The following is a 23386-nucleotide window of genomic DNA, read 5'->3' on the forward strand; positions in this document are numbered from 1 at the left end:
CATGACCACAGGGACCAAAATGTCAGTGGGACTTTTATTTGCTTCAGTTGGCATTCGTTTCCTGTAAAACACACCTTCCTTTTTGTAGAGCTGAGTTGCATATAATTCTTAGGTTTTATTGTGAGAGCAATAGTTGCGGTTTTCTGTATTTGTAATCTGTTTGCAGGTGCCTAAAGAAACCTTAGAAACAGGAAAGCTGGTTCTCCTACCAGCTGTGTGCATTCTAGGACTCCAGAGACAACTGTCTCTTTGGAGAGAGTTCTGTTTATACAGTGACCAATGTAGTGCTTGACTGTAGCAGGAGGAATCTCATTCCATTCCTTCTTTAGCAAGGGAGTGCTTGAAGGAGTTTGGCATGAGGCTTAGTCATTTCAACTGACATTTTAATCATTGAATAGTGCCTTGTCTTCATGCTGGAACACACTTTGCAGTACAAGTGCTTTAGCCAGTTGTTATTCAGCCTATGAAAACCTGTAAGTCACTCTAACTTTTAGAAGTTGCCTTTACATTTCTGAAATTCCTTGACTTCTCCTAATGTACTTCAGATTAACCCTTTATACATGTTGGTTTAAAAAATATTTTTATATAATGCATATATATTTCTTCTAGAAACATTAGAAAATATTAACAGGAAGAAGATAAAATTAACTCATCCGTATAACTCACAGTTTTTCTTGCGTATCCTCTTCTTGTTTTGTTTTTCACAAAATGAATTGACATTTCTTTTTAATCACTTTATTACCTTGCATTATAAAATTCAAGCAGGAACTCATAACTGAAGAAAGGATTTATTTGGCCTTTGTGTAAAAGATACTTAAATAATAAATGGAAAATAATTCTTAAGGTACCTCGTTGTTAAAATACTATGTTTCCCTTCTCAAACAGGCACCCTTCTTTTCCTTCCCTCTCTGCTGGTCCAAGGAATAAATTACTCTTTTATTTAACTGTCTTCTCGTGAGACCCCAGTTTGCTCTCCTTTTTGCCTCTTTTGCAACTTGTAGCACACCTGGCACATGGTGGAAACTCATTCTATGTTGAATGAATTAAAACAGGTGCAAATCAGTAATGCCAGGTTCCAGATTAAGATCCAAGCCAGTACAAACAACATTAAGTCACTTGTTGATGAAGAGGATAGTATAAGGTACAGTTTTTTAAAATTGGTTGTTTGTGTGTGTGTGTGTGTTAGACAGGGTCTCCCTCTGTCACCTGGGCTGGAGTGCAGTGGTGTGATCATGGTTCCCTGCAGCCTCAGTGATCCTCCCAACTCAGTCTGGAACTACGGGTGTGTGCCACCATGCCTGACGGATTTTTTATGTATTTTTAATAGAGACAGGGTTTTGCCATGTTGCCCAGCCTGGTCTAGAACTCCTGGGCTCAAGTGATCCTCCCAACTCGGCCTCCCAGAGTGCACAGTGGTGGAATTACAGGCGTGAGCCACTACATTTGACTGTTTTTTTTTTTTTTTTAATTGCCCAGGGTGGAGTGCGGTGGTGCAGTCTCAACTCACTGCAACCTCCGCTTCCTGGGTTCAAGCGATTCTCTTGCCTCAGCCTCCTGAGTACTGGGGTACTACAGGACACACCACCATGCCTGAGGCTAGTTTTTTTTTTTGTTTGTTTTCAATGAGATTTCTTTCCTGAAGAGGATTTTTCCTTAAAACATTTCTGTTGATCTGCCACAAAACTTTTACAGCTGATTTACAGTTTAGAGCTCTAGATCTGCTACCTACCACTCAGTTTTTTAATAGTTAATAATAGTATTCAAGACTCAGTTATGATATTCTCAGAGTTAGATTCAGTATTGTTAGTATAATGCCTTATACCTACTTACACATAGTATATTTCAGTTAATATTAATTTAGCCTATGTGGGTTTTTGTTTTTTCTTTCTTTCTTTTTTTTTTTTTTCTTTTTTTTTTCTTGGAGACAAGGTCTCACTCTGTTGCCCAGGCTTGAGTGCAGCAGCACCATCTCGGCTCACTGCAACCTTGACCTACCAGGCTCAAGCAATCCCCCTGCCTCAGGCACCCAAGTAGCTGGGACTACAGGTGCCTGCCACCACGCGTAGCTAATTTTTTTATTTTTTGTAAAGACGAGGTTTTGCCATGTTGCCCAAGCTGTACTCGAATTCTTGGGCTCATGTGATCCACCCACCTCAGCCTTCCAAAGTGTTGGGATTACAGGCCTGAACCACTGTACCTGACTGCATTTTAACACATGAAGATGATATGATAAACATAGTAACTTCCTAAATAGAGAGCAATGTTGGATTCTTTTTTTATATCCTTTTTTCTTTTCTCTCCTAAATGGTCCTGGTCACGTGGAGTTCTTGAACTTTGTACATGGATCTGTCTGGCCTTCCTTTAGTTGAGTTATAATTTAAGTTCCGTCGCTCCTCCCCGCAGGCAAGTGCTGGTCCACCTTGGTGGATGTGTTACCTGTTTGTCCACTAACAGTGAGTGATTGAGGAGAGTCAGACCTGACTGTGAATCACAGCTCTGCATCTCATAGTATCCTGTGGTTTGATGTGTGGGCTCTGGAGCCAGTCAGGTTTGGGGTTCTGGCTTCTCTGCTACTAAAGTTGGATAACTTAGGATGACTCCCTTAACTTTTCAGGCTAAGTTATTAGATGCAAAGCTCTAAGATGACTAACTGGTAAGGTAATCCATTAATTCATTGGTTACTTTATTACTGGGTAAATAACTTTAGACCAGTGACTTTTGAGCCTTAAGCGTCTGCTTCTGAGTATGGAAAATGAGGAGAGACCACTGGGCTAACCAATGAATTGTGAAGATTAAACAGTAGGGCATCTTAAAGCTTTTGCATCCAGTCCGTGTAAGGTGGGAAGAATAGTCAACACTGAAATTGCGTATCTTCTAAAATTTACAACAGACTTCTAGAAGCTTTGCCACTGGCAGGTAAAATATATCTTCTGTATCTTAATGCCTCCAAAGGCTGTCTTGTGGATGTAATTTTATCCAATTAATAGGTGTCCAGATGATAAGGTTTTCTACCCAAGGTGATCCTCTTTAAAAGGAGAGCTTATCCACAAAAGCCATCATTAACAATATTAATGATTCTGACAGGGAAGTCAGAACTTGGAGTCACTCCTCAACACAGTGGGATGACATGGTTTAGCAGAGCTCACCCTGGGAGTGACTCTTTGCACAGCTAAAGAAATCCCTGGCCTTGAAACATGATGCTTAAAATCTGATGATGCACTTAATTAATAATACGTGTTCATAAGTTTGCAAGTCAGAAAGCTTCCTCAGCTAATTTTAAAGTGATTGCAGCAATCTTAATTAAAAGAATTGGTAGGTATATGTTTTAATTAAAATGATTTAAATAGGCAATCTAAATAATGGAAACAGTGACAGTTGCGTTTTTGCTTTTCCTTTTATCATTAACTTACGATCTAACTCTGGGCAATGTGATTATAGAATTTCTTAGACCTAAAGCTTTGCGTAAGTAGTTACATATATAATACTTTAGTGTAAGTTATCGAAGCTGCCAGAATATCCATTGTCATACATCTACTCAATTTTAATGAAGCAGAAATACTTAAAAGTGAAAGTACATCTAAGACATATACAGAAAAATAAAACAAGAAGGTTCTATACATAAAACCTTCTCATATTGGGCTGAGATATTGTTTTGTTTGACTTTTATTGTATACATTTTAAATACAGATTTTTAAATCCATGGTTACAGAAATTTAGAGATTAAAAAGTTGCTGTTCACTGGATTGATTTTATCTGCTGATCACCTTGTTTATTTCGGAACTTTTTCCTCTGCATATGTAATTGTGTGTGTGTGTTTAAAAAAATTTTTCTGAACAGCAGTAACAAACATCATATTTTATATATTATGCATTTACATTTTTCACTCAATTTCTGTATCACTGACATTCTTCCGTGTAATTAATATACATGTCTTCTTTTTTAAAGCTGTGTATGTACCATCATATAATAAGTCCATTCCTTTTCCGGCCTGATACAATGAAACTCGCGTTAGCCCAGATTTTCAAATGTTGGGAAAACAGCGTCTGGCAGCTACATTTCTGGATGGCATTCAAGTCACAACTTCTCTGGTGAAATTTGCAGGTTGCGTTCAGTTGCCCCATAATCTTTGCTCTAATTGAGGGGCAGCCAGGGACTCCAAAACATTTAGCACGGTTGTCTGGAACCTGACTTTTAGGGTTGAATCCCAGTTCCCTGCTAATGAACTGTGTGACTTCGGGCAAGTTGCTTGTTCTGTTTCCTCTCTATGAAATAGGATATGATAATGTTACCTACTTCTTAGGGTTGCTGTAAGGAGTAAATGAGCTGATGTATAAGAAGTTCTTCTCTGCTGTATCATGAGTCCATATATGCTGTTATGTTGCCATCCCCATCAGTCATCATCAGGCCTCTTGAGTTTGCTCACAATACAGATGGCTTCTCAAAAAATGGCACTCGTTGGCGCATCACTGGTTTTGAAATATTGGGTCATGGTGGTCACTGACATGACTTCAGTTAAACTGGAGAGAAGGAAATTATACGTGATTTACTGTATTTTTACCAGTAAGGGGGCAGAGGAGTACCTGTACGGTACACGAGTATACTGCCTAGCAGTTTGGCCCATGAGGGGTGCTTCTTAGTTGACTTATTTTCTTTTACTTATTTTGACTTTTTTTTATTACCAAAAACATAAAATATTTATAGAAGTGGTCTCTAGCCATTAAAATTTTAATTATTAATATACGTATACACACATAATAGAACATTCTATTTTTAAAAGTACTAGAACTTGTTTTTCTCCTTCTCTTGCAAAATAAACTATTAAACATTGGTCTTTACATATTCCTTATGTTTTATGATTAGCAACTCCAGTGAAGTAAATAGTAATATAAACTTTGGGTGAAAGGAAAGTAAAAAATGTTGATTTTAGTTCTGAGAGCATTTCCTGTGTCATTCCCTGAGAAAGTAGACTGAATAGCCATTTTAGAGTCTTAAATGCCTTCAGCCCAGTAGACTCCTGTTTTTTCATTTCTTGTTCTATTTTAGTCCACAGTAGTAACATAACTTTGCCAACTGATGGCAGAAGCAAGAACATTAAATGTATGTTCACACACACACATACACACACACACACACACAATCTACTGAATTGTTTCTAAAAGAATTCAAATGTTTTGATTTATGAGATAATACTGCATGTCAAACTGGTATCGTTATTTTTATTTATTTATTTATTTTGAGATGGAATTTCACTCTTGTTGCCCAGGCTGGAGTGCAGTGACACTATCTCTGCTCACTGCAACCTCCGCCTTCCGGGTTCAAGTGATTCTTCTGCCTCAGCCTCCCGAGTAACTGGGATTACAGGTGCCTGCTACCTCGCCCAGCTAATTTTTTGTATTTTTAGTAGAGATGCAGTTTCAACATGTTGGCCAGGCTGGTCTTTAACTCCTGACCTCAGGTGATCTGCTGGCCTCAGCCCCACAAAGTGCTGGGATTACAGGCATGAGCCACCATGCCCGGCCCAGTTATTTTAAAGAAAGGCTAAATTGCAGAAATTTTGCTTTTTGTATTAAACTCATTTTACAGCTTTTCTTTGTATATAATAGGCAAAACAAGTAATAATTTTTTCTTAATTTACAGTACATTATATTTTGAATTAGATTGTTATTTAAATCTTTAGCCTCTAACATGTAAAGTTTCTTATACACACATTAGGCTCTCTCAAGGTATCATCAAGATGTAGAAATATTAACATTATCAGTCTAAATCTAGTATTTAATGAAAATGAGATTAAAAACAAGTAAGTTCAAGAGAGTTTTTAATTGAAGGAGGAAACAATCTACATATTATGAGCCCTCATAGACAACCTTTTTAAAAAAATAAAACATTTGCAGAAAAGTGGAGCAGAAGGTGGAGTGCTCATGTAACTCCCTGCTCCCTGCCCTCCTTCTCCTGTTGTTGACATCTTACATTAGCATGTAAGATGTTACAATTAAAGAATCAGTGTTGGTACATTGTTACTAACTAAAGTCCGTAATACATGCAGATTTTCTGAGTTCTTACCTAAGGTGCCTTCTGTGGTCCAGGCTCCCACACGACATTTAGTTACCTCTCTCTGGGCGCCTCTTGCCTGTGACTGCTTCTCATCCTTTCCTTGTGTGTAATGGATATCCTTTTTTTAACACCTGCTTCTTAAGCACTCACTATTGACCTGGCCTTGAACCAAACACGTAACAATTCTCTGTCCTTAAAAAGTTTGCATTCGAATAGGAAGCTTACAGTCTACTTTTACAATTTGATTTTAAGGAAGAATTGTTGTCTTTTAGTGATTAATATTTAATGTGACAATTCGGAGACGTTTAGTCTTTGCATAATTAGCAGGAAAAATTGAATAACCATTTATAGATGATGGTATGCAGCAGCAGAGAGACTGGCTGTCCGGTGTGTTGACGGTATGTCTCTTCTTTTTCAGTGAGTGTCGTTTTCATATTTGGGAAAATATTTTCAAAAGAGTTACTCTGTTTACGCTGAGGATATTGAATTGGAGAAAAGAGTTTCTAGTAGTCTGTTGTTGCCTGGAGGGAAAATATCATTAAAAGTATATCTCACATTTAAGGTTTTCTTGTGATTGAACAAAGCAGCTTTTAATACAGGTGCTGCCTTAAGCAATTGTATGAAAAGTTTAAAAAATTAAGTATGTAACATGATATATTGCACATTTATGGTGCTGGGTTGTTGCTGATGATAAGTATTTTTGAGCTGAAATAGCTGAGGATCAGAAAAAACAAGGCTTTGTTGAAAGCCTTGGCATTAAGGCTTGACTGGGAACCAAGGCCTGTTAAAGAAAATAGGAAAATTCTCAGAGGAAAGGTATTCTGTGGCCATGGGAATTTGAATCAGTTAAATTATTCTTGCCCAACATCATAGCTGTAACTTTATTTTTGCCTTAAAAATTACTGTGTTGCAAGAGTCCTGTTCCACCTGTGTCGGCTGGAGGGATGCTGGCCTTTCCTGATCAAGGACTCTTCCTTAGCAGCAGCAGCAGCCAGCAGTGGCAGGGAGTGTAGGAGTTAGTTCAAACTTTGATTTACTTTTGAACCATTTATTGGAGCAACCCTGTAACCTCTGAATAATCAGGCTGTGGAAAGACAGCAGTATCTATTTAATTAAATAAGTGGACATTAATGAATCCTTCCATAAAGAAATTTTGCTGTGGGCTGTATTTTCAACTATATTGGTCAAGCTCTTTTAGAAATCACATTTTCCCCCTTCAGTCTAGTTCTTCACTGTATGCATATTTACAATGAGTTTCCATAGTGACATCTGGTGGTGGATTTGAAATCCTGGAGAGTATGTATGTTTGGAATGATTAATATTCTTACTTAATAACTCCAAATTTCCGGCTTCTTTCAGATGTTTCAGGTTATTAACAACTTCATTGTATTCTCAAGGTTGGAAAGCTAGACATTTATTCCTTCTGTAATGCTTCATTCCAGTAAAGGCGTGGCTTCTGATGCCACTGCTGAGTGGCACACGTAAGAAGCCTGTCTCAGCCTGTCTTCTGTGCTCCAAATTCACGTCATAGCATCACGCAGCAGCATCACGACCACTCTCACTGCGTGTGCATGGCAACCTCCTGACAGGAGTGGCGGAGTTTCCGTGTCACCCCTCTCGTGGCTTTGTTGCTCCTGGCGTCTGGCTGACGGGAATCCTGCGGAAGGCCTGGGCTGCACCCCTCGCTTCTCACAGCCTGGGCCCACGCACCTGCTGGCTGCATGCTGTGTTTGCTTTCAGAAAGGGAGAAGGAAGGGAGCGCAGAGAGGAGGGGATGCGGAAGACAGGAGGGAGAGCACGGAGGAGAGTGTGGGGGTGGATATACATAGGTGCCAAACAGATGAGGTAGTGAATACGTGTAAATAGAAAGATACCTGTAAAAACTATAGTTTTTGTTGGTTCCTTTTGTCTCCAGCATGAGTTTATAACCCACTATATAAAAAAAGTACTTACTGAGAGCTGATTGGCGGACATTCGTGGATGAAGAGAAATAGGTTGGGAGAGAGGTTGGAGAATGATCATGGTTTGATTCACATCCAGTGACGGCTGGACGTCTTTAGTTTTATTTTTGTTTTTCTCTGTGTTAAAGGCACTAATTAGAAGTCTTCCTGATGGAAATGTGAACATTTGTTTCCTTCATGGAACTGAGATAACTGCTAAAGTTACAGAAGAAATCAGTCTGTCATCTGTAAATGCCAGTTGAGGCTTTAGGAAGGACTGGGGAAAGGAAGGTAAGGTGTAGGAACAAGAACTCCTAGTGACTTCACAATTAACGGCAGCTTTGGGTCAGACTCGGAGACTGCTGGTGTGTCGCTCCCTGCAGAAACCAGGGCTCCCTTAAAGAATGGTTTGGATTGGGATGAACCCCTGGTTAAGGAGATCTTCACTCTGGATTCTGCACTCCACATGTTTAGCTTCTTGGAGTTGGACAAATCATTTCCACGTTCTTTAAGAACAAGGGAGTTGCACTGGAGGGTTTTGAAGGCGTTCCCAGTCCGATGCTTGATTCTGAGATGGCGAAGGCTAGCTCTACCCCGGTCTTTCTTCGCACATATCTAGACTCTCACTCAGCCATCCTGGACCTTCGTCCTGCCCCTGATTCAAGATGGGAAGCTCAGGGCTTTGACCGAGAGATCTCGGGCTAGCGCGATAGGCCCACGGGAAGTTTCTTCCCGGGGCTCCTGAAGAGTGTATCTTGCAACTGGGTTGACAGGTTAAAAAGCGGAAAACAAAGTAACTTGGCCTGCTTAAGGCGTCCCTCCACCCACTTTGTGCCTATACAAAGGCTTTCTGCAGTGACTAGAATAGCGCTTAGGTACTGAACCCCGAAACTCTGAGCCGAGTCCTCAGATCCTCTCCTCTCTGTTGTCCTGCACGAATAAGGACGACCCTTCTTTCCACACTGGGAAACTCCTCGTGGCCTTTCCTCATGGTTGTAGCCCCACCAGGTCCCCAGCACCTTTGGTGTCCGACAGTGTTGCTGTTGATTGACGGTGGTGACAGCCCACCGCCCGGTGGAGAAGACCCTGAGGCCTGGAGTCCGACGGTCCGGCTCAGCTCCACATCCCACCAGTTAGCTGTTGACCCTGGCCATGTTTCCTCATCACTCCAGGGCTTAAGCAAGTTTCTTAATGGATCTAAGCTTCTCTTTCCTCATGTTTAAAGTGGGGATGAAAATCATGCAACTTCCATGTTGTTTCAGTGATTTAATGCACGCAAAGCATCTAGTAACGTGATTGGCGTCCATGAGGAATCTGAGAATTTTGGTTAGAAGATGAGATTCTTCGACGTGCCCTCCTTTCCCTTTGGCAGTTGAAATTTATAGTTCTCCTTAAGTTGTATTCAGTAATTTTTTTATCTTACAAAGAGGTAATAATTAAAATGCATCGAAGCAGAAGCTTATCTCAGCAGTCACGATAGGCATTCTAAAAGTACACAGTCATGAATTCATGCAATAGGAACATCCAGCATCTCACTTCGTTCGTATTGACTGTTTTACCTGCGAATTACGCAATCCTAGTTTTCTCCCATATTTGAATAGAGCCACTTTGTCGCATCAGTCTTAACCTTTAGTAATATCCACAGATTACCGGGGACTCTGACCGTCCCTCCTGATGGACGTGGCCGTCCCCCACCCCCTGGTGGCCCACCCCCTGGTGGTGCAGTGGCTGGGTCGGCAGGGACCGCTCCCAGTAGAAGCCATCTCAGAATTGCACACTGCAGTCTGGACGCTTATGGCCCAAACTAGAAATAGGGCACGATGGAAAATTGTAGCTGTTTCTGTCTGTGATTGCACACCTCAGATGTGCTGGTGATATATTTCCATTTCGTATTTCTTTTTTCCCTTGAGATGAGAGAAAGCTATTGTGTAGGAGTGAACATTTAATACATTCCTGCTGCATACTGACATGTGAAACAGATGGATGAAGTAGGACGTTTGACTCACCTTTCCCGAATTACCACATTAAGTTTTGCTTACTCTTTTGTCATAACAGCCATAGGACTGACAAGGATGTTGCTGGTGCTGAAGACAGAGATTTGTGGTATCCACACTCCAGCTCTGCCATTCACCGTGGCCCTGGGAAGGTTCCTCATCTCTCTCAATCTGAGTTTTTCATTAGTGAAATGGAGTTAATAGCATCACATATCTAGGCAGGCTGGATGTAAAGATTATAGAAGATAATGCATATGAGACACTTACCACAGGGCCTGACATTTAGTAAACACTGAGCAAATTGTTTCTGTAATTATCGTTTTTAAATGCCTGTATGTCACATTTGGAGGGGCACATTTTAAAACAGTGGATAGAAGCATGAATTGGTGGAGGATTAGAACTCAAAAAAGGTAGATTAAAGCACCATGTACCTGTCTTCTTGAGATTTTCTAATAATACTTCACCTGTCAAGTGAATTTTATTACATTTTAATGAAGTGGCAGCACACAGGGGGTGCTGTGTACATTTTATTAATGTGTGATCCTCCCGGAGAGAACATTCTGTTATCCCCTGACGTCTTTGTATCTGTGGATAGATGTGATGAATCAGAGAAACGGAAAGGTTATTATTTGCGCCTACAGACAGATACAATTTTGCTAATTTAGCAGACCAGTTGAGTGTGGGTAGGTTATGCTTGGGTTAGAGAATAAGGGAAATATGTTTGAGCTCATCTTCAGTTGTCTGCTGTGCAGAGGAACCAGTTAGGTCCTTTTTGTTTGGTTCTGAGGTTTCTTCCATGTTTCTAGAAGCAGTATTATACAGCCTTTCTGAAGGTTCAGTATGAATTAATGAAGCAATAACATCATTGTAATGCTTTTGAATGGCAATAAAGATTCATTAATTTCACATTTTATTTAGCTAAGTTTTCTATTTTTAAGTTGTAAGTCCTTTTGGGGGTATTAGATATAATTATCCTTCATTCAAAAAATGAGTTTTTCTGATATTAACCTGGAGTAAGTTAATATTTAATTTTGTGTGATCAAAATTATGAATTACAACAGTGTATTTTTGTCAACCAAACGTGTCATTGCTGAGCACAGGTGAAATTGGTAATTGGTTATTTTTCTCACAGTATTTTGCGTTTAACGGGAAACTTCAGGGATTCTAGAGCTTCAGCATTTGCAGAGTCCAGCCTGTACCATGGTGTAGAACACTGGGAGTATCATTAGTTCCGAGTGATCAATCCATGAGAAAACGTGCAGTGAGATGTTTTTGGTAGACAAAGGGCGAGACTGCATCGCTGAATAAAAAGGTGGGACTTGCCAAAGAGAAATGGCTATTTCTGCTTCTTATCCCCAGAGGAGGTAAATCCTGGCTTGAAGTTAAGTTTTGACTGGTTTCAGTGGCTGGACCAAAACATTACAGATACTCTAACCCTCTTTGTAATCATCTAATTTCATCTCTTGCTAGTTGACTTACTAAGAAATGTATCCTAGTTTGGGTCCCAGTTGAGGACTTTTCTCTATCAACCCTGTATAAGATACTTCGGGATTTCACTTGTGTATTTAATACATTATTGTGCTTTATGTAAGGTGCTGGGGATACTGGTATTTAAGATGACGTGGCCTCTGCCCTTTTGGAGTTTATAGTGTAGTTGAAGAGTTTATATTTTTATAGCATGCTGGTTGTCTTCCCATTTGTTTGAGGCGATTGAAAGAAATAGAAGGACCTCAACACTCAGGAGATCTGAGCAGCCTGTTATTGTGGACTTTGAAGGTTGCACTTTGTTGCCTTTGCCACTGTGAGAAGGGGTATGTGTGCAGACCGAGCTGTCCGGAGGATGCTGCTGCTCCTGCCTTTTTCCTTAGACAGTGACCGCCACACGGATACAGCGTGGGGAGCTGGGTTGCTGGACTGTGGGGTCTGAGATCTGGGCCATGGCTCTGGCGTCCTGAGTAGCCTCCAGGAAAGTCAGCACATTTCTCAACCAACTATACACTTCACGTATCAAAAAATGAAGTGTTGGGCCGTTGGATGATCTCTTAGTGCTCACCTATTTTGAGACTTCAATGAGATAATATTTTTAAAGTGCTCCATTTAGTGCCTGACACCTGATTCTGATAACAAACACTTTCACAGCCTGTATTATGTGCCAAGTGTTCTAATCATTATACGCATGTTAGTTGAACATGCTATTGTTTTCTCCATTTTAGAAGAAAGGAAGCTGAGTCACAGAAAGGCTAGTGACCTTGCTCAAGGTTATGCACCTAGTAAGAGGCATATAAAGCCCTCAGTAAGCCGGAGTTGTTGACACTTTCTCAAGCTGGCAGTTTTGGTTGTTGACGTGCTGCTTTACGTTTTTCTTTTTTCTCTCTAGGTGTCATAGAGACGTCAGATCGACTGGACCGTGAATCGACCTCCCATTATTGGCTAACAGTCTTTGCAACCGATCAGGGTGTCGTGCCTCTTTCATCGTTTATAGAGATCTACATAGAGGTTGAGGATGTCAATGACAATGCCCCACAGACATCAGAGCCTGTTTATTACCCAGAAATCATGGAAAATTCTCCTAAAGATGTGTCTGTGGTCCAGATCGAGGCATTCGATCCAGATTTGAGCTCTAATGACAAGCTCATGTACAGAATTACAAGTGGAAATCCACAAGGGTTCTTTGCAATACATCCTAAAACAGGTATGTGTTAATACTGCTGTGTGCAATGTTCATGGTTATGCTCTTCTGTTAGGGGGAAAAGTAAGAATTAGCATTTATCTGTTACATACTTTTGTTTTTTGATAAATTGTTTTCCTTTTGAATTATTCAAAATAAGCCTTTATTTTGGATAAAAATTTAGCCTAACGGGGCGCGGTGGCTCACGCCTGTAATCCCAGCACTTTGGGAGGCTGAGGCGGGCGGACCACGAGGTCAGGAGATCGAGACCATCCTGGCTAACATGGTGAAACCCCGTCTCTACTAAAAGTACACAAAATTAGCCGGGCGTGGTGGCAGGTGCATGTAGTCCCAGCTACTCGGGAGGCTGAGGTAGGAGAATGGCGTGAACCCGGGAGGCAGAGCTTATAGTGAGCCGAGATGGTGCCACTGCACTCCAGCGACAGAGGGAGACTCCGTCTCAAAAAAAAAAAAAAAATTAGCTTTTTTAACTTTGAGTTTGCTTTTATAAAGCTATTTTACGATTATGCTCATTAGTAGGGTTTCACTTTCAGGTTAAAAAGCAAACATTGTTATTTCAGTAATAGCTCCTAAATTAGTGATATATCTTAAATTTACAGCAAATTCTACTGCTGCTAAGAATTTGAATTGTCCTAAGTCCACTTTTTGTAAAGAATATTAAAAGAGTTTATTTCACAGTTCGCTAGTTTTGTAATGTTTTAAGGTTCTCCAGTAGAGCAGTGCTGTATGTGCAGGTGATAAGGGATTGGGATTAAACAGTTTTCAGACTGGAAGCGGTTGCTTTCCTGAAGTGACACCCCAGGACTTTTGCTTCTAACATTTTTTCCATCGATGTCTATGACTGACTCCCCTGCTTCCCAGAAGACAGCTCCTTGACCTCAAGATCCTCCTCCAAAATTTTTATAAACTTCTAATCTTTGTTCCTTACTGCACAAGTGATAACTGCATTCACCCTCCTTGTGAAATAAAGGAAAAGTGAGCTAAAAACTAAGTGCTGAAAAATCAGAAGGCATGGTCAAACATAAGAAAGTCAGAAGTATATAAGCATTGTGAGGATGAATTTGGAGTCCAGAATGTATGCCTCTCTAGTGGCAGTCCCAGACCTTGAGAGAGAAATCTAGAAGTAAAAGCCTTGATAGATGCAATGTGAGTGTGAACAAAAACCCTCAAAGAGATGTTTTCCTATCCTCTTCCCAGACCCCAACAATCATCATCACAGAAGATTTCTGTGAACAAGTGTGTGCTTGGGGGGCTGGGGGGAGATTCCACGCACACCAAGCAGCGCACAACTTGGGAGCGCTTTCATTCAATTCTGACGTGTTTTTTTGCCGGGAGACAGCCTCAGATTCTCAGTTCCCAAGAGTGTTCCCTTCTTCCCCCCAGTTGCAAGCCCAGGCCTCCGCAACTCCTGATGGACCAGCTCCAAGTGAGGGTTCCCGTGACCTCTCTTTGGGTTCTGTTACTTTATTAGAGCAGCTCACAGAACTCTGGGAAACACTTACATTTACCTGTTGATTACAAAGGATATTTTAAAGGATACAAATAAACAGCCAGATGAAGAGATACATGGGGGCAAAGTCTACAAGGGTCCCACGCACAGGCCCTTCTGTCCCAGTGGAGTCGGGGTGCACCACCCTCCGAGCACCTGGATGAGTTCTCGTTCACCTTCCTGTAGCCTCCATGTGTTCAGCGGCCAGAAACTCTGAACTCTGCTTTCTTGGGCCTTTTATGGAGACTTCATTACCTAGGCGTGATTGACGCATGGACAGCCTAGGACAACATGTGGTTGACAGAGGCCTGTCTCCTCAGATTCTTCTTGGCCTCTGTCTGCAGTGTTTCCACCTCCAGGATATGGAGCGGGACCCTTTCTGGAATGAGGGGCTTATGACGCACAGTCAGATTGGAGTCCTGCCTTGGCAGGTGGAAGAAGAGTGGCAGGTGGTCTGGAGAGAGATTCTGTTTCCTGAGGCAAAAAGTGCTACAACATAACCAAAGACTGTAACGGGTATGGGAGTGACAAGCCAGAAACCATGGACAGAAACAAATATACACCCTTCCGCACAACACACATGTGTATCATATCACAGGTGGCAGTTCAAGACCAGAACTACCCCTACAGTAATTTGTTTGATGAATTAGGCTAAGCAGTGTTTTCCATTTTCTTGTGTCTTCTCTCTTTTAGATTAGATTAAGTCCTCTGTGAAGAGATAGATGAGCAAGCAATAAATATTATTTTGGATATCTAAGCACATGGCATAGGTCTGGGCATAATACATATTTGAGGAGTAGGAGGAAGAAACTGAGGAGATGATACAGCTTAGCATTGCTGTGGGGAGCCTTGAAAACCCTGGGTTCTTCCTGGGGCCCCAGAAATGGTGATGTGGCTGCTATCGTGTTATGTCTTGTAGAAACATGATTAACACGACATTGCCTCTCCCCTTTAAATCTCTCTATTCTGACAACTCTAAAGAAAAGGTGTTTGCAACTCTGTGCTGTTATCTTCAGCAGGAGTAAACCCTCTCCAGGTGTCCACAGCCAGCACCCCAGCCCTGGTGGGAGTACAGGCATTCTGCTGGCAGGGCGGCAGGAGGAAATGCAGTGGAGTGCACACAACACAGAGGCTTTCTTTTCTTACGAGTTGAAGTCAGGTAATAGTGGAGGATACCATAGTTAGTACACAGCAGGATTTGTTGTGAAGTACGTTAAAAACTATGATTAGTAAAGAAGTCTCAATGTTCCACAAATCACCTAAAGTCTCTGAAGATGAAGAACCATATTTTAGCTTGGGAATTATTAATATAGGAAATACAGCTTCATAAGATCGGTTTCTAGATGATTCTCTTCCCCCAACTCAGCAGAAGATTGGGGTGTGATCCTCAGGACCCAAAGTGCAGGTGCCTCATCTTCTCACAGCCTTTAAAGCAGACTGACTTTTCACAGGTTGGTCGGTATCATGGCGGCTTGATTGGGAAGGCTGATGAAAGTCTGTCTGGCAGAAAAAAGTGCTTGAGAGTTACTGACCCATCGCACCACCTGGAGACCCTAAATCGTGTTACTTAATGATTAATGGCTGAGCAAGGAAATCACTGGGCTGGAAATCAAGAGATCCGGGCCATAGCGAGGCCTTCCCTCTGGGATCCTGGGGCAAACTGACTTCTGGGTCCTTCAGTTTTGTGATTCGGGTATTTCTGCACCCCTGTTAAGGCTTGTGTGTGTAGAGTGCAGGAGCGCCCAGGGTCGTTCAGGGGACAGGTGCCACAGCTGCTTCCACTTGCAGGTGTTAGAGTTGCTCTGTTAATGAATATAAGACAGTCAAGAATCTAGTAGATTGATAAACTTGTGCCTTTGAATAAACAAATTACAAATTTGCTGGAATAAAGTGGGCCTACTTGTTTCTTAGTGGGAAACATGAATTTGGGACCCAGGGTGATTATCCTCAGTGTGCAGCAGTCTAGAGAATGCTTCAGTTTATCATCATTTAAAGCGTTTGTTTGTGCATCAGGTACAGTCACCTGTGGCTGAATGCCAGGGATGCATTTTGAGAAACGCATCATCGGGCGATTTTGTCATTGTGTGGACAACACAGAGTGTGCTTACCCAAACCTAGATGGCCTAGCCTGCTACACATTCAGGCTGTATGGGATGGCCTGTTCTAGTCTACAGACCTATATACCATGATCCTGTACTGAACACTGCAGGCACTTGTGACACGTTTATGTGTCCAACATAGCTAAGTATAGAAAAGGTGCAGTAAAAATATGATATTAATCTTTCACAGCCACGATCGTATGTGCAGTTCGAGCGTATATGCAGCCCGTGGTTAGCTGAAACATCATTACGCAGTGCATGGCTGTATTTATTTACGGAACTTTGAAATTATTTTCCCAAATCTTTGAAAGTTCGTCGTCTACAAAAGTGAAATAACCCAGAGGAACTGGTGTGTGCAGCAGTGTGGCACGGGCCCTCACGGGTCCGGTGGAAGTGTGGCACAGGCCCTCACGGGTCCGGTGGAAGTGTGGCACAGACTCTCATGGGTCTGGTGGAAGTGTGGCACAGGCCCTCACGGGTCCGGTGGAAGTGTGGCACAGGCCCGGTGGAAGTGTGGCACAGACTCTCATGGGTCTGGTGGAAGTGTGGCACAGGCCCTCACGGGTCCAGTGGAAGTGTGGCACAGGCCCTCACGGGTCTGGTGGAAGTGTGGCACAGGCCCTCACGGGTCCGGTGGAAGTGTGGCACAGGCCCTCATGGGTCCGGTGGAAGTGTGGCACAGGCCCTCACGGGTCCGGTGGAAGTGTGGCACAGGCCCTCATGGGTCCAGTGGAAGTGTGGCACAGGCCCTCACGGGTCTGGTGGAAGTGTGGCACAGGCCCTCACGGGTCCGGTGGAAGTGTGGCACAGACTCTCATGGGTCTGGTGGAAGTGTGGCACAGGCCCTCACGGGTCCGGTGGAAGTGTGGCACAGGCCCGGTGGAAGTGTGGCACAGACTCTCATGGGTCTGGTGGAAGTGTGGCACAGGCCCTCACGGGTCCAGTGGAAGTGTGGCACAGGCCCTCACGGGTCTGGTGGAAGTGTGGCACAGGCCCTCACGGGTCCGGTGGAAGTGTGGCACAGGCCCTCATGGGTCCGGTGGAAGTGTGGCACAGGTCCGGTGGAAGTGTGGCACAGACTCTCATGGGTCTGGTGGACGTGTGGCACAGACTCTCATGGGTCTGGTGGAAGTGTGGCACAGGCCCTCATGGGTCTGGTGGAAGTGTGGCACAGGTCCTCATGGGTCTGGTGGAAGTATGGCACAGGTCCTCATGGGTCTGGTGGAAGTGTGGCACAGGCCCTCATGGGTCCGGTGGAAGTGTGGCACAGGTCTGGTGGAAGTGTGGCACAGACTCTCATGGGTCTGGTGGACGTGTGGCACAGACTCTCATGGGTCTGGTGGAAGTGTGGCACAGGCCCTCATGGGTCTGGTGGAAGTGTGGCACAGGTCCTCATGGGTCTGGTGGAAGTATGGCACAGGTCCTCATGGGTCTGGTGGAAGTGTGGCACAGGCCCTCATGGGTCCGGTGGAAGTGTGGCACAGGTCCGGTGGAAGTGTGGCACAGACTCTCATGGGTCTGGTGGACGTGTGGCACAGACTCTCATGGGTCTGGTGGAAGTGTGGCACAGGCCCTCATGAGTCTGGTGGAAGTGTGGCACAGGTCCGGTGGAAGTATGGCACAGGCCCGGTGGACGTGTGGCACAGACTCTCATGGGTCTGGTGGAAGTGTGGCACAGGCCCTCACAGGTCCGGTGGAAGTGCCAAGAGGAACAGGTACGTGCAGCAGTGTGGCACAGGCCGTCACAGGCTCGGTGGAAGTGTGGACAGGCTCTCACGGGTCCGGTGGAAGTGCGGCACGGGCTCTGACGGGTCCGGTGGAAGTAGGAAACTGGCAGTGGGTGTGACTGTGAAGAGGAGGCCCTGTGGAACAGCTACTGGGCTGATTGTGAAGGTGGTAACAATAGATTGATGGAGAGGAGGTAGAAGGTGTTTTTATGTTGGGGCAATTTGAAGGAATGGTGAGTTGGAGACCAAGAAATAAGTGTATAGGAGATGGCTACACTCAGTGGAAAACCTCGAATGCCAGAATAAGGGTGAAAGAGGTTATTTGTTATTTTTATTAATAAAACTGACCACTTTTTGAGAGTCGGTATAAAGTGCCTTGCAACATTTTGGATAAACTTAAATAAAATGACCTTACTAAAAGTCTTTTTGGAAAAGAGGAAGACATCTCTGCAATATTTTTCTCTCCTTACCCTTTTGTCATAGTATAACAAAATATTTTAAAAGCCACAACCAAAAACCTTCCTAGGAGTGGGTTTAGTGAGTGATCTTATGAATTTTGTGCTCTAAACAAGTTTGAGTGAACTTTTTTGAATGCTTTTTCTCTTCAAGATTTTTGTGCTTAATTGTGGTGCCAAGAACTGTCTGCATTTCAGACCATTCTTCTTGTATTGTTTACAAGTGGGGGGACAGTGGGTTTTCATTTTTAGGAGATACAAGTGGAAGACCATATCCATTTTCCTTTTGTGATATATACGCTTTTGTTGACAACACTAAGTTTTATAACATTTTTTGTTTGTGTCCATTATTAGTTATAGGGTAAATGTGCTTCTTTTAACATAAGCTGCACACTTGTTCCAGGTGGAAGAGAGACAGGAGCATAGAATTCAGATTGGCGCCCTGGCAGCTCCAGCGCCTGCAAACAAAAGCATCACAGCTTTGTGGTGTGTCAAGTACAGAGAAGAAAGGGAGTCCCGAACAAAAGGAACTAGTGTGAGCTTCTCATGTCTCATTCACGAACAACCTCTGGAAATCGACACCACCCTTGCAAAGAGTCTTTCTAAAGTTAGTGCTTTGAACTTAGAGGAGTTGATACGCAACTTACAGTTCACATTTATTAATAATTTTGAAGTGTTACTTTTAGACATGTGCGTCCTTTAGAAGAGACCACGGTCTTACTCTCTTATCTGTATGTTTGATATTTTTCAAGTTTTTGCTACAAAACAAGTATTGATCTTTATTTTTAAAAAGCTTTTTTGAGGTGTAATTGACTTACAGCAAATTGCACATATTTAAAGTCTACAAATTGATAAGCTTTGACATAGCTTTTACACCTGAGAAAGCATCACCACTCTCAGGCAGTGAACACACCCATCATTCCCAAAGGTCTCCTCACACTTCTCTGTATTCCCCCTTCCAGCCCTCCCACCTGCATCTCTAGTCGACTGCTGGTGTGCTTTCTAGCACTAAATAATAGTTTGCATTTCCCAGAATTTTGTATTAGTGAACTCACATGGCATGTACTCTTTTTGGTAAGGCTTCTTACCATTCGCATGTTTATTTTGAGATTCATGCATGTTTTAGCGTGTATTAGGACTACATTTCTTTTCATTGCTGTGTATCCTTTGTGTAGATAGATTAATTTGTGTATCCACTCACCTGGTGATAGGCATTTGTATTGTTGCCAGGTTTTGGCTGTTTATAAATAAAGCCGCTGTGAACATGGAGTACAAGTCCTTCTGTGGACGCATACTTCTGTTTCTCTTGGACATCACCTCGGGGTGCACAGCTGGCTGGAAACTGTGTCAGGGCAGCAAGCTGCTGCGATCGCGGCTCTCCCCTCGTCTGTTTCTCTCAGGGATCCCTGTCTTTCTTTGCCTGATGTCTAGTGTCGTGTCACCTGCCAGTGCATTCCTTTTGTCTGCTTCTTGGTGGTTTTATGTTAAAGCGTAAATCTGATCCCCTTACTAGAAGTGGAAGGTCAGCTATTGCTTTTAAATCAGAAAAAGATGCCTTTTTAAGTGTAGAAGTTCCGTCAATATGTATGTACCTTCCTTAATAAACAGTGAATCTTCTTAACCTGGGTTTTTGTGTCTTTAAGGAGTAAAAACTGAATTTGTAGGTTTATTTTAAATGGAAACTTAGCAATATGTTTCTGGAGTTTGTGGAAATACGGATATGTATGCACTTTTTGTCCCTCCCAAATTGTGCTGTTGTGTTGTACCCAGTAGCCAGAATGGCATTCCTCAGTCCTCTTTCCCCAGAGTACCGTTCACATCAGTTTACTCTGCTCAGCAAGGCCGGAAGGCAGATGTATGTTTGTGATGTGTGTTGGTGATGTATGTGCACGTGTGGGTAGCACACCTCATAAATTCTATCACTTGTTTTAAATAGGTAATGCAATCACATGGTAAAACATGCAAAAAGTACAAGAAGATACCCAGTGAAGTTTTACTTTTACCCAGTTCTCCAGACACTCAGTTCCGTTCCTTAGTGTATTCACTCTATTATCTTATTTTCTCTATCCTGAATGCTGTGGCATCTGGGCCCTCACTGAGTGGGGAAGGACTGCCCCTTCCAGGACTCGGGATACAAATGACTGGTGCAGGACTGTGCCTTTCATACACAAGCTGGCCAGTCAAATGACTGGTGCAGGACCGTGCCTTTCATACACAAGCTGGCCAGTCCGGAGTCCCGCTGCTCACCACCACCTGTGTCATACCCAAGTCATCTCAGAGCCAGTGCAAGACTACTGGGGACAGCTATGCCCCAGAGCCTTTGAAGTTGCTAAAACCAGCCAATCCGTAGCGTCTCGCCCAGCCTTTCTGTGAGATCCTCAGTCCAGCTTTCCTGGTTCCTTCCACCTCCAGACCGACCCTGGCACAGTCCCGTGTGGCCCAGTACAGCCTTTGCCACCTTCAGTGGGGGTGGCGTGGCCTCCTCTCGGGGAAGTACCAAACTGCCTTTTCACTGGCGGTCATACCTCATCTGTTGTCTCACCATACCTGAGTAATAAAATGTACTACTTAAAGACAGCTAGTGTTTGCATTTTCTTTCACTTGTATGCAGGCAAGAAAGAATATATTGGTTTTTTCCTCACCTTTGGACACAGATAGCGTACTGTATACGTGGATATGCATCTTGGATTTTTCTGTAACAGTATTGGATGCTGTGCTTTTAAGATCACCTTGGCCGGGTGTGGTGGCTCATAGCTGTAATCTGAGCACTTTGGGAGGCTGAGGCTTGTGGATCACTTGAGGTCAGGAGTTTGAGACCAGCCTGGCCAACATGGCGAAACCCTATCTCTGCTAAAAAACAAAAATTAGCTGGGTGTGGTGTTGCACACCTTAATCCCAGCTACTTGGGAGGCTGAGGCATGAGAATCGCTTGAACCTGGGAGGCAGAGTTGCAGTGAGCCGAGATCCCAGCTGTGTGCGAGGCTGAGGCATGAGAATCGCTTGAACCCGGGAGGCAGAGTTGCAGTGAGCTGAGATCACACCACTGCACTCCAGCCTAGACAACAGAGTGAGACTACATCTCAAAAAACAAACAAACAAAAACCCCAAAACACCTTATTGTGGTTACCGATGAATTTGACACATTATTATAGGAATATGTATGCATATCCATGTACCTTTCACTGTCCATTTCACTGATCTACTGATTTTATCTAATCAATGTTTACTTTTTACCTCTTCTCATTCATCTTCCTCTTTGAGAACAAATACAGTAAGAAAGACTTTTATTTATGACTTTAAATAAATTTATTAGAAAAGTTTAGTAGTTAATGGTACAGGGCATCCTCTTTGACTGTGTGTGTTTGTGTTTGTGATTTCTGTGTGTCTATATGTGCATCTTAAAAGGGTTTAGGCTCTTTAACAGCTGCTACCTGTATTTCTGTCCTCTTGAGATTTTAAATAGGTAACACAATCACATAGTACACAATTCAGTATGTATATACCATAAAAGCCTCATTTGTTAAACAGTGAATCTTCTTAACGGAGGTTTTGCATTTTGAGTTTCAGCTGCATGTTTCTTAGGTTTTCAACCTTCATCGATCCTGTAGAGTGATTTTTTTTTTTTTTCGAGACAATGTCTCACTCTGTCGTCCAGGCTGGAGTGCAGTGGCGCCATTTGGCTCACTGCAGCCTCAAACTCCTGTGCCCAAGGTTCTTCCTTCCTCAGCCTCCTGAGTAACTGGGACCACAGACATGCACCAACACGCCCAGCTCATTTTTATATTTTTTTGTAGAAATAGGGGTCTCGCTGTGTTGCTCAAACTGGTCTCCAACTTCTGAGCTCAAACAATCCTCTCGTCTTGGCCTCCCAAAGTGGGATTTTTACAGGCATGAGCCACCGTGCCCAACCTGTGGAGTGAAAGTTTCCTATGTTTTGGAGGGTGATCCTTACTCAAAATCCCGTCTCATTATCGTGGAGCACATTGCACTGTTAGAATCTTGTTGGTCCTGCTGGTTCGTTGTCTTTGAGCAGACTTCGATCAGCTATCTCATGCCTGTTCCCTTGGAGAGCTGAGCTGGAAGGAGACAACCCAAGGGAAACCAGGAAAGCCTAATTTTCCTTCTTTTGCCACCTTTTTGTCTTATTCTCTGAAGTTTTTTTTATACCACTCTTCCACCTGTCTGCTGTGTCTTGCCATCACTTTTGGATAGGGCTGGAACAGAACTTTCGTTAGGAGTCAGAGGAACTTGACAAGTGTGTCTCGTCTATTACAAGCAGCTTCCACAGACTTCATCTTTACAAGAGCCCTGTGAGATGGTTACTGCAGATACCAGTAGCCTGCTGTGTTCCTTATTGACATTTTCTTCATTTTACAAATAATCTGAAGACTTCACAGAGGTCAGAGCTGCCAGAGATCAAGCAACGTGAATTTCCTGGCTGCCGCTTCTCAGTGCGTGGTGCCAGTCTCCATCCTGCTGCCTTTGCGTTTGGGTGTGAATGTGGCTGTGCAGCCAGTTTTTCTGCCTCGTATCTACTCTTTGTATTGAGGGATTCTGTTTCATATAATAGGTGCTTTTCAGGCTAATCTTATTCCTATGGTGCCATCAGACCAAAAATGGGAAACTTCTAAGTAACACTAGATTTTTAAACTTAGTTTTATGAACCATGTACCACAGGGGTCATCAAACTGTTCCTATAAAGGGCCACACAGGGCTTTTGGGTTTTGTGGACCATTCAGTCTCTGTCACGCCACTCAGCCTTGTCACTGTAGCCCAGACGCTGCTGTAGATGATATGGAATGAGTGAGCGTGGCTGCGTTTCAGTAAAACTTTATAAATAAATAAATAATTCAACAAAATTTGAATTTTCTGTCCTTTTCATGTATCACAAAAGTTTTTTTCAACCATTTAAAAATGCAAAAGCCATTCTTCACTAGCCAGC

The 23386-nt window shown here is 43.0% G+C and overlaps 1 protein-coding gene across 2 annotated transcripts in view; it reads left to right on the forward strand.

Annotated features, from left to right (window-relative positions):
* Window positions 1-23386, forward strand: part of FAT1 (FAT atypical cadherin 1) — a 140781-nt gene that overhangs the window by 51426 nt on the left and 65969 nt on the right. For both annotated transcript variants that reach the window (XM_030919690.1, XM_030919694.1), the window contains exon 3: window positions 12363-12677. In XM_030919690.1, the coding sequence (XP_030775550.1) occupies window positions 12363-12677 (315 nt within the window). The remainder of the gene's footprint in view (window positions 1-12362; window positions 12678-23386) is intronic.

This window comes from Rhinopithecus roxellana, chromosome 2 (assembly GCF_007565055.1).
Source record: "Rhinopithecus roxellana isolate Shanxi Qingling chromosome 2, ASM756505v1, whole genome shotgun sequence".
NCBI classification, from domain to species: domain Eukaryota; kingdom Metazoa; phylum Chordata; class Mammalia; order Primates; family Cercopithecidae; genus Rhinopithecus; species Rhinopithecus roxellana.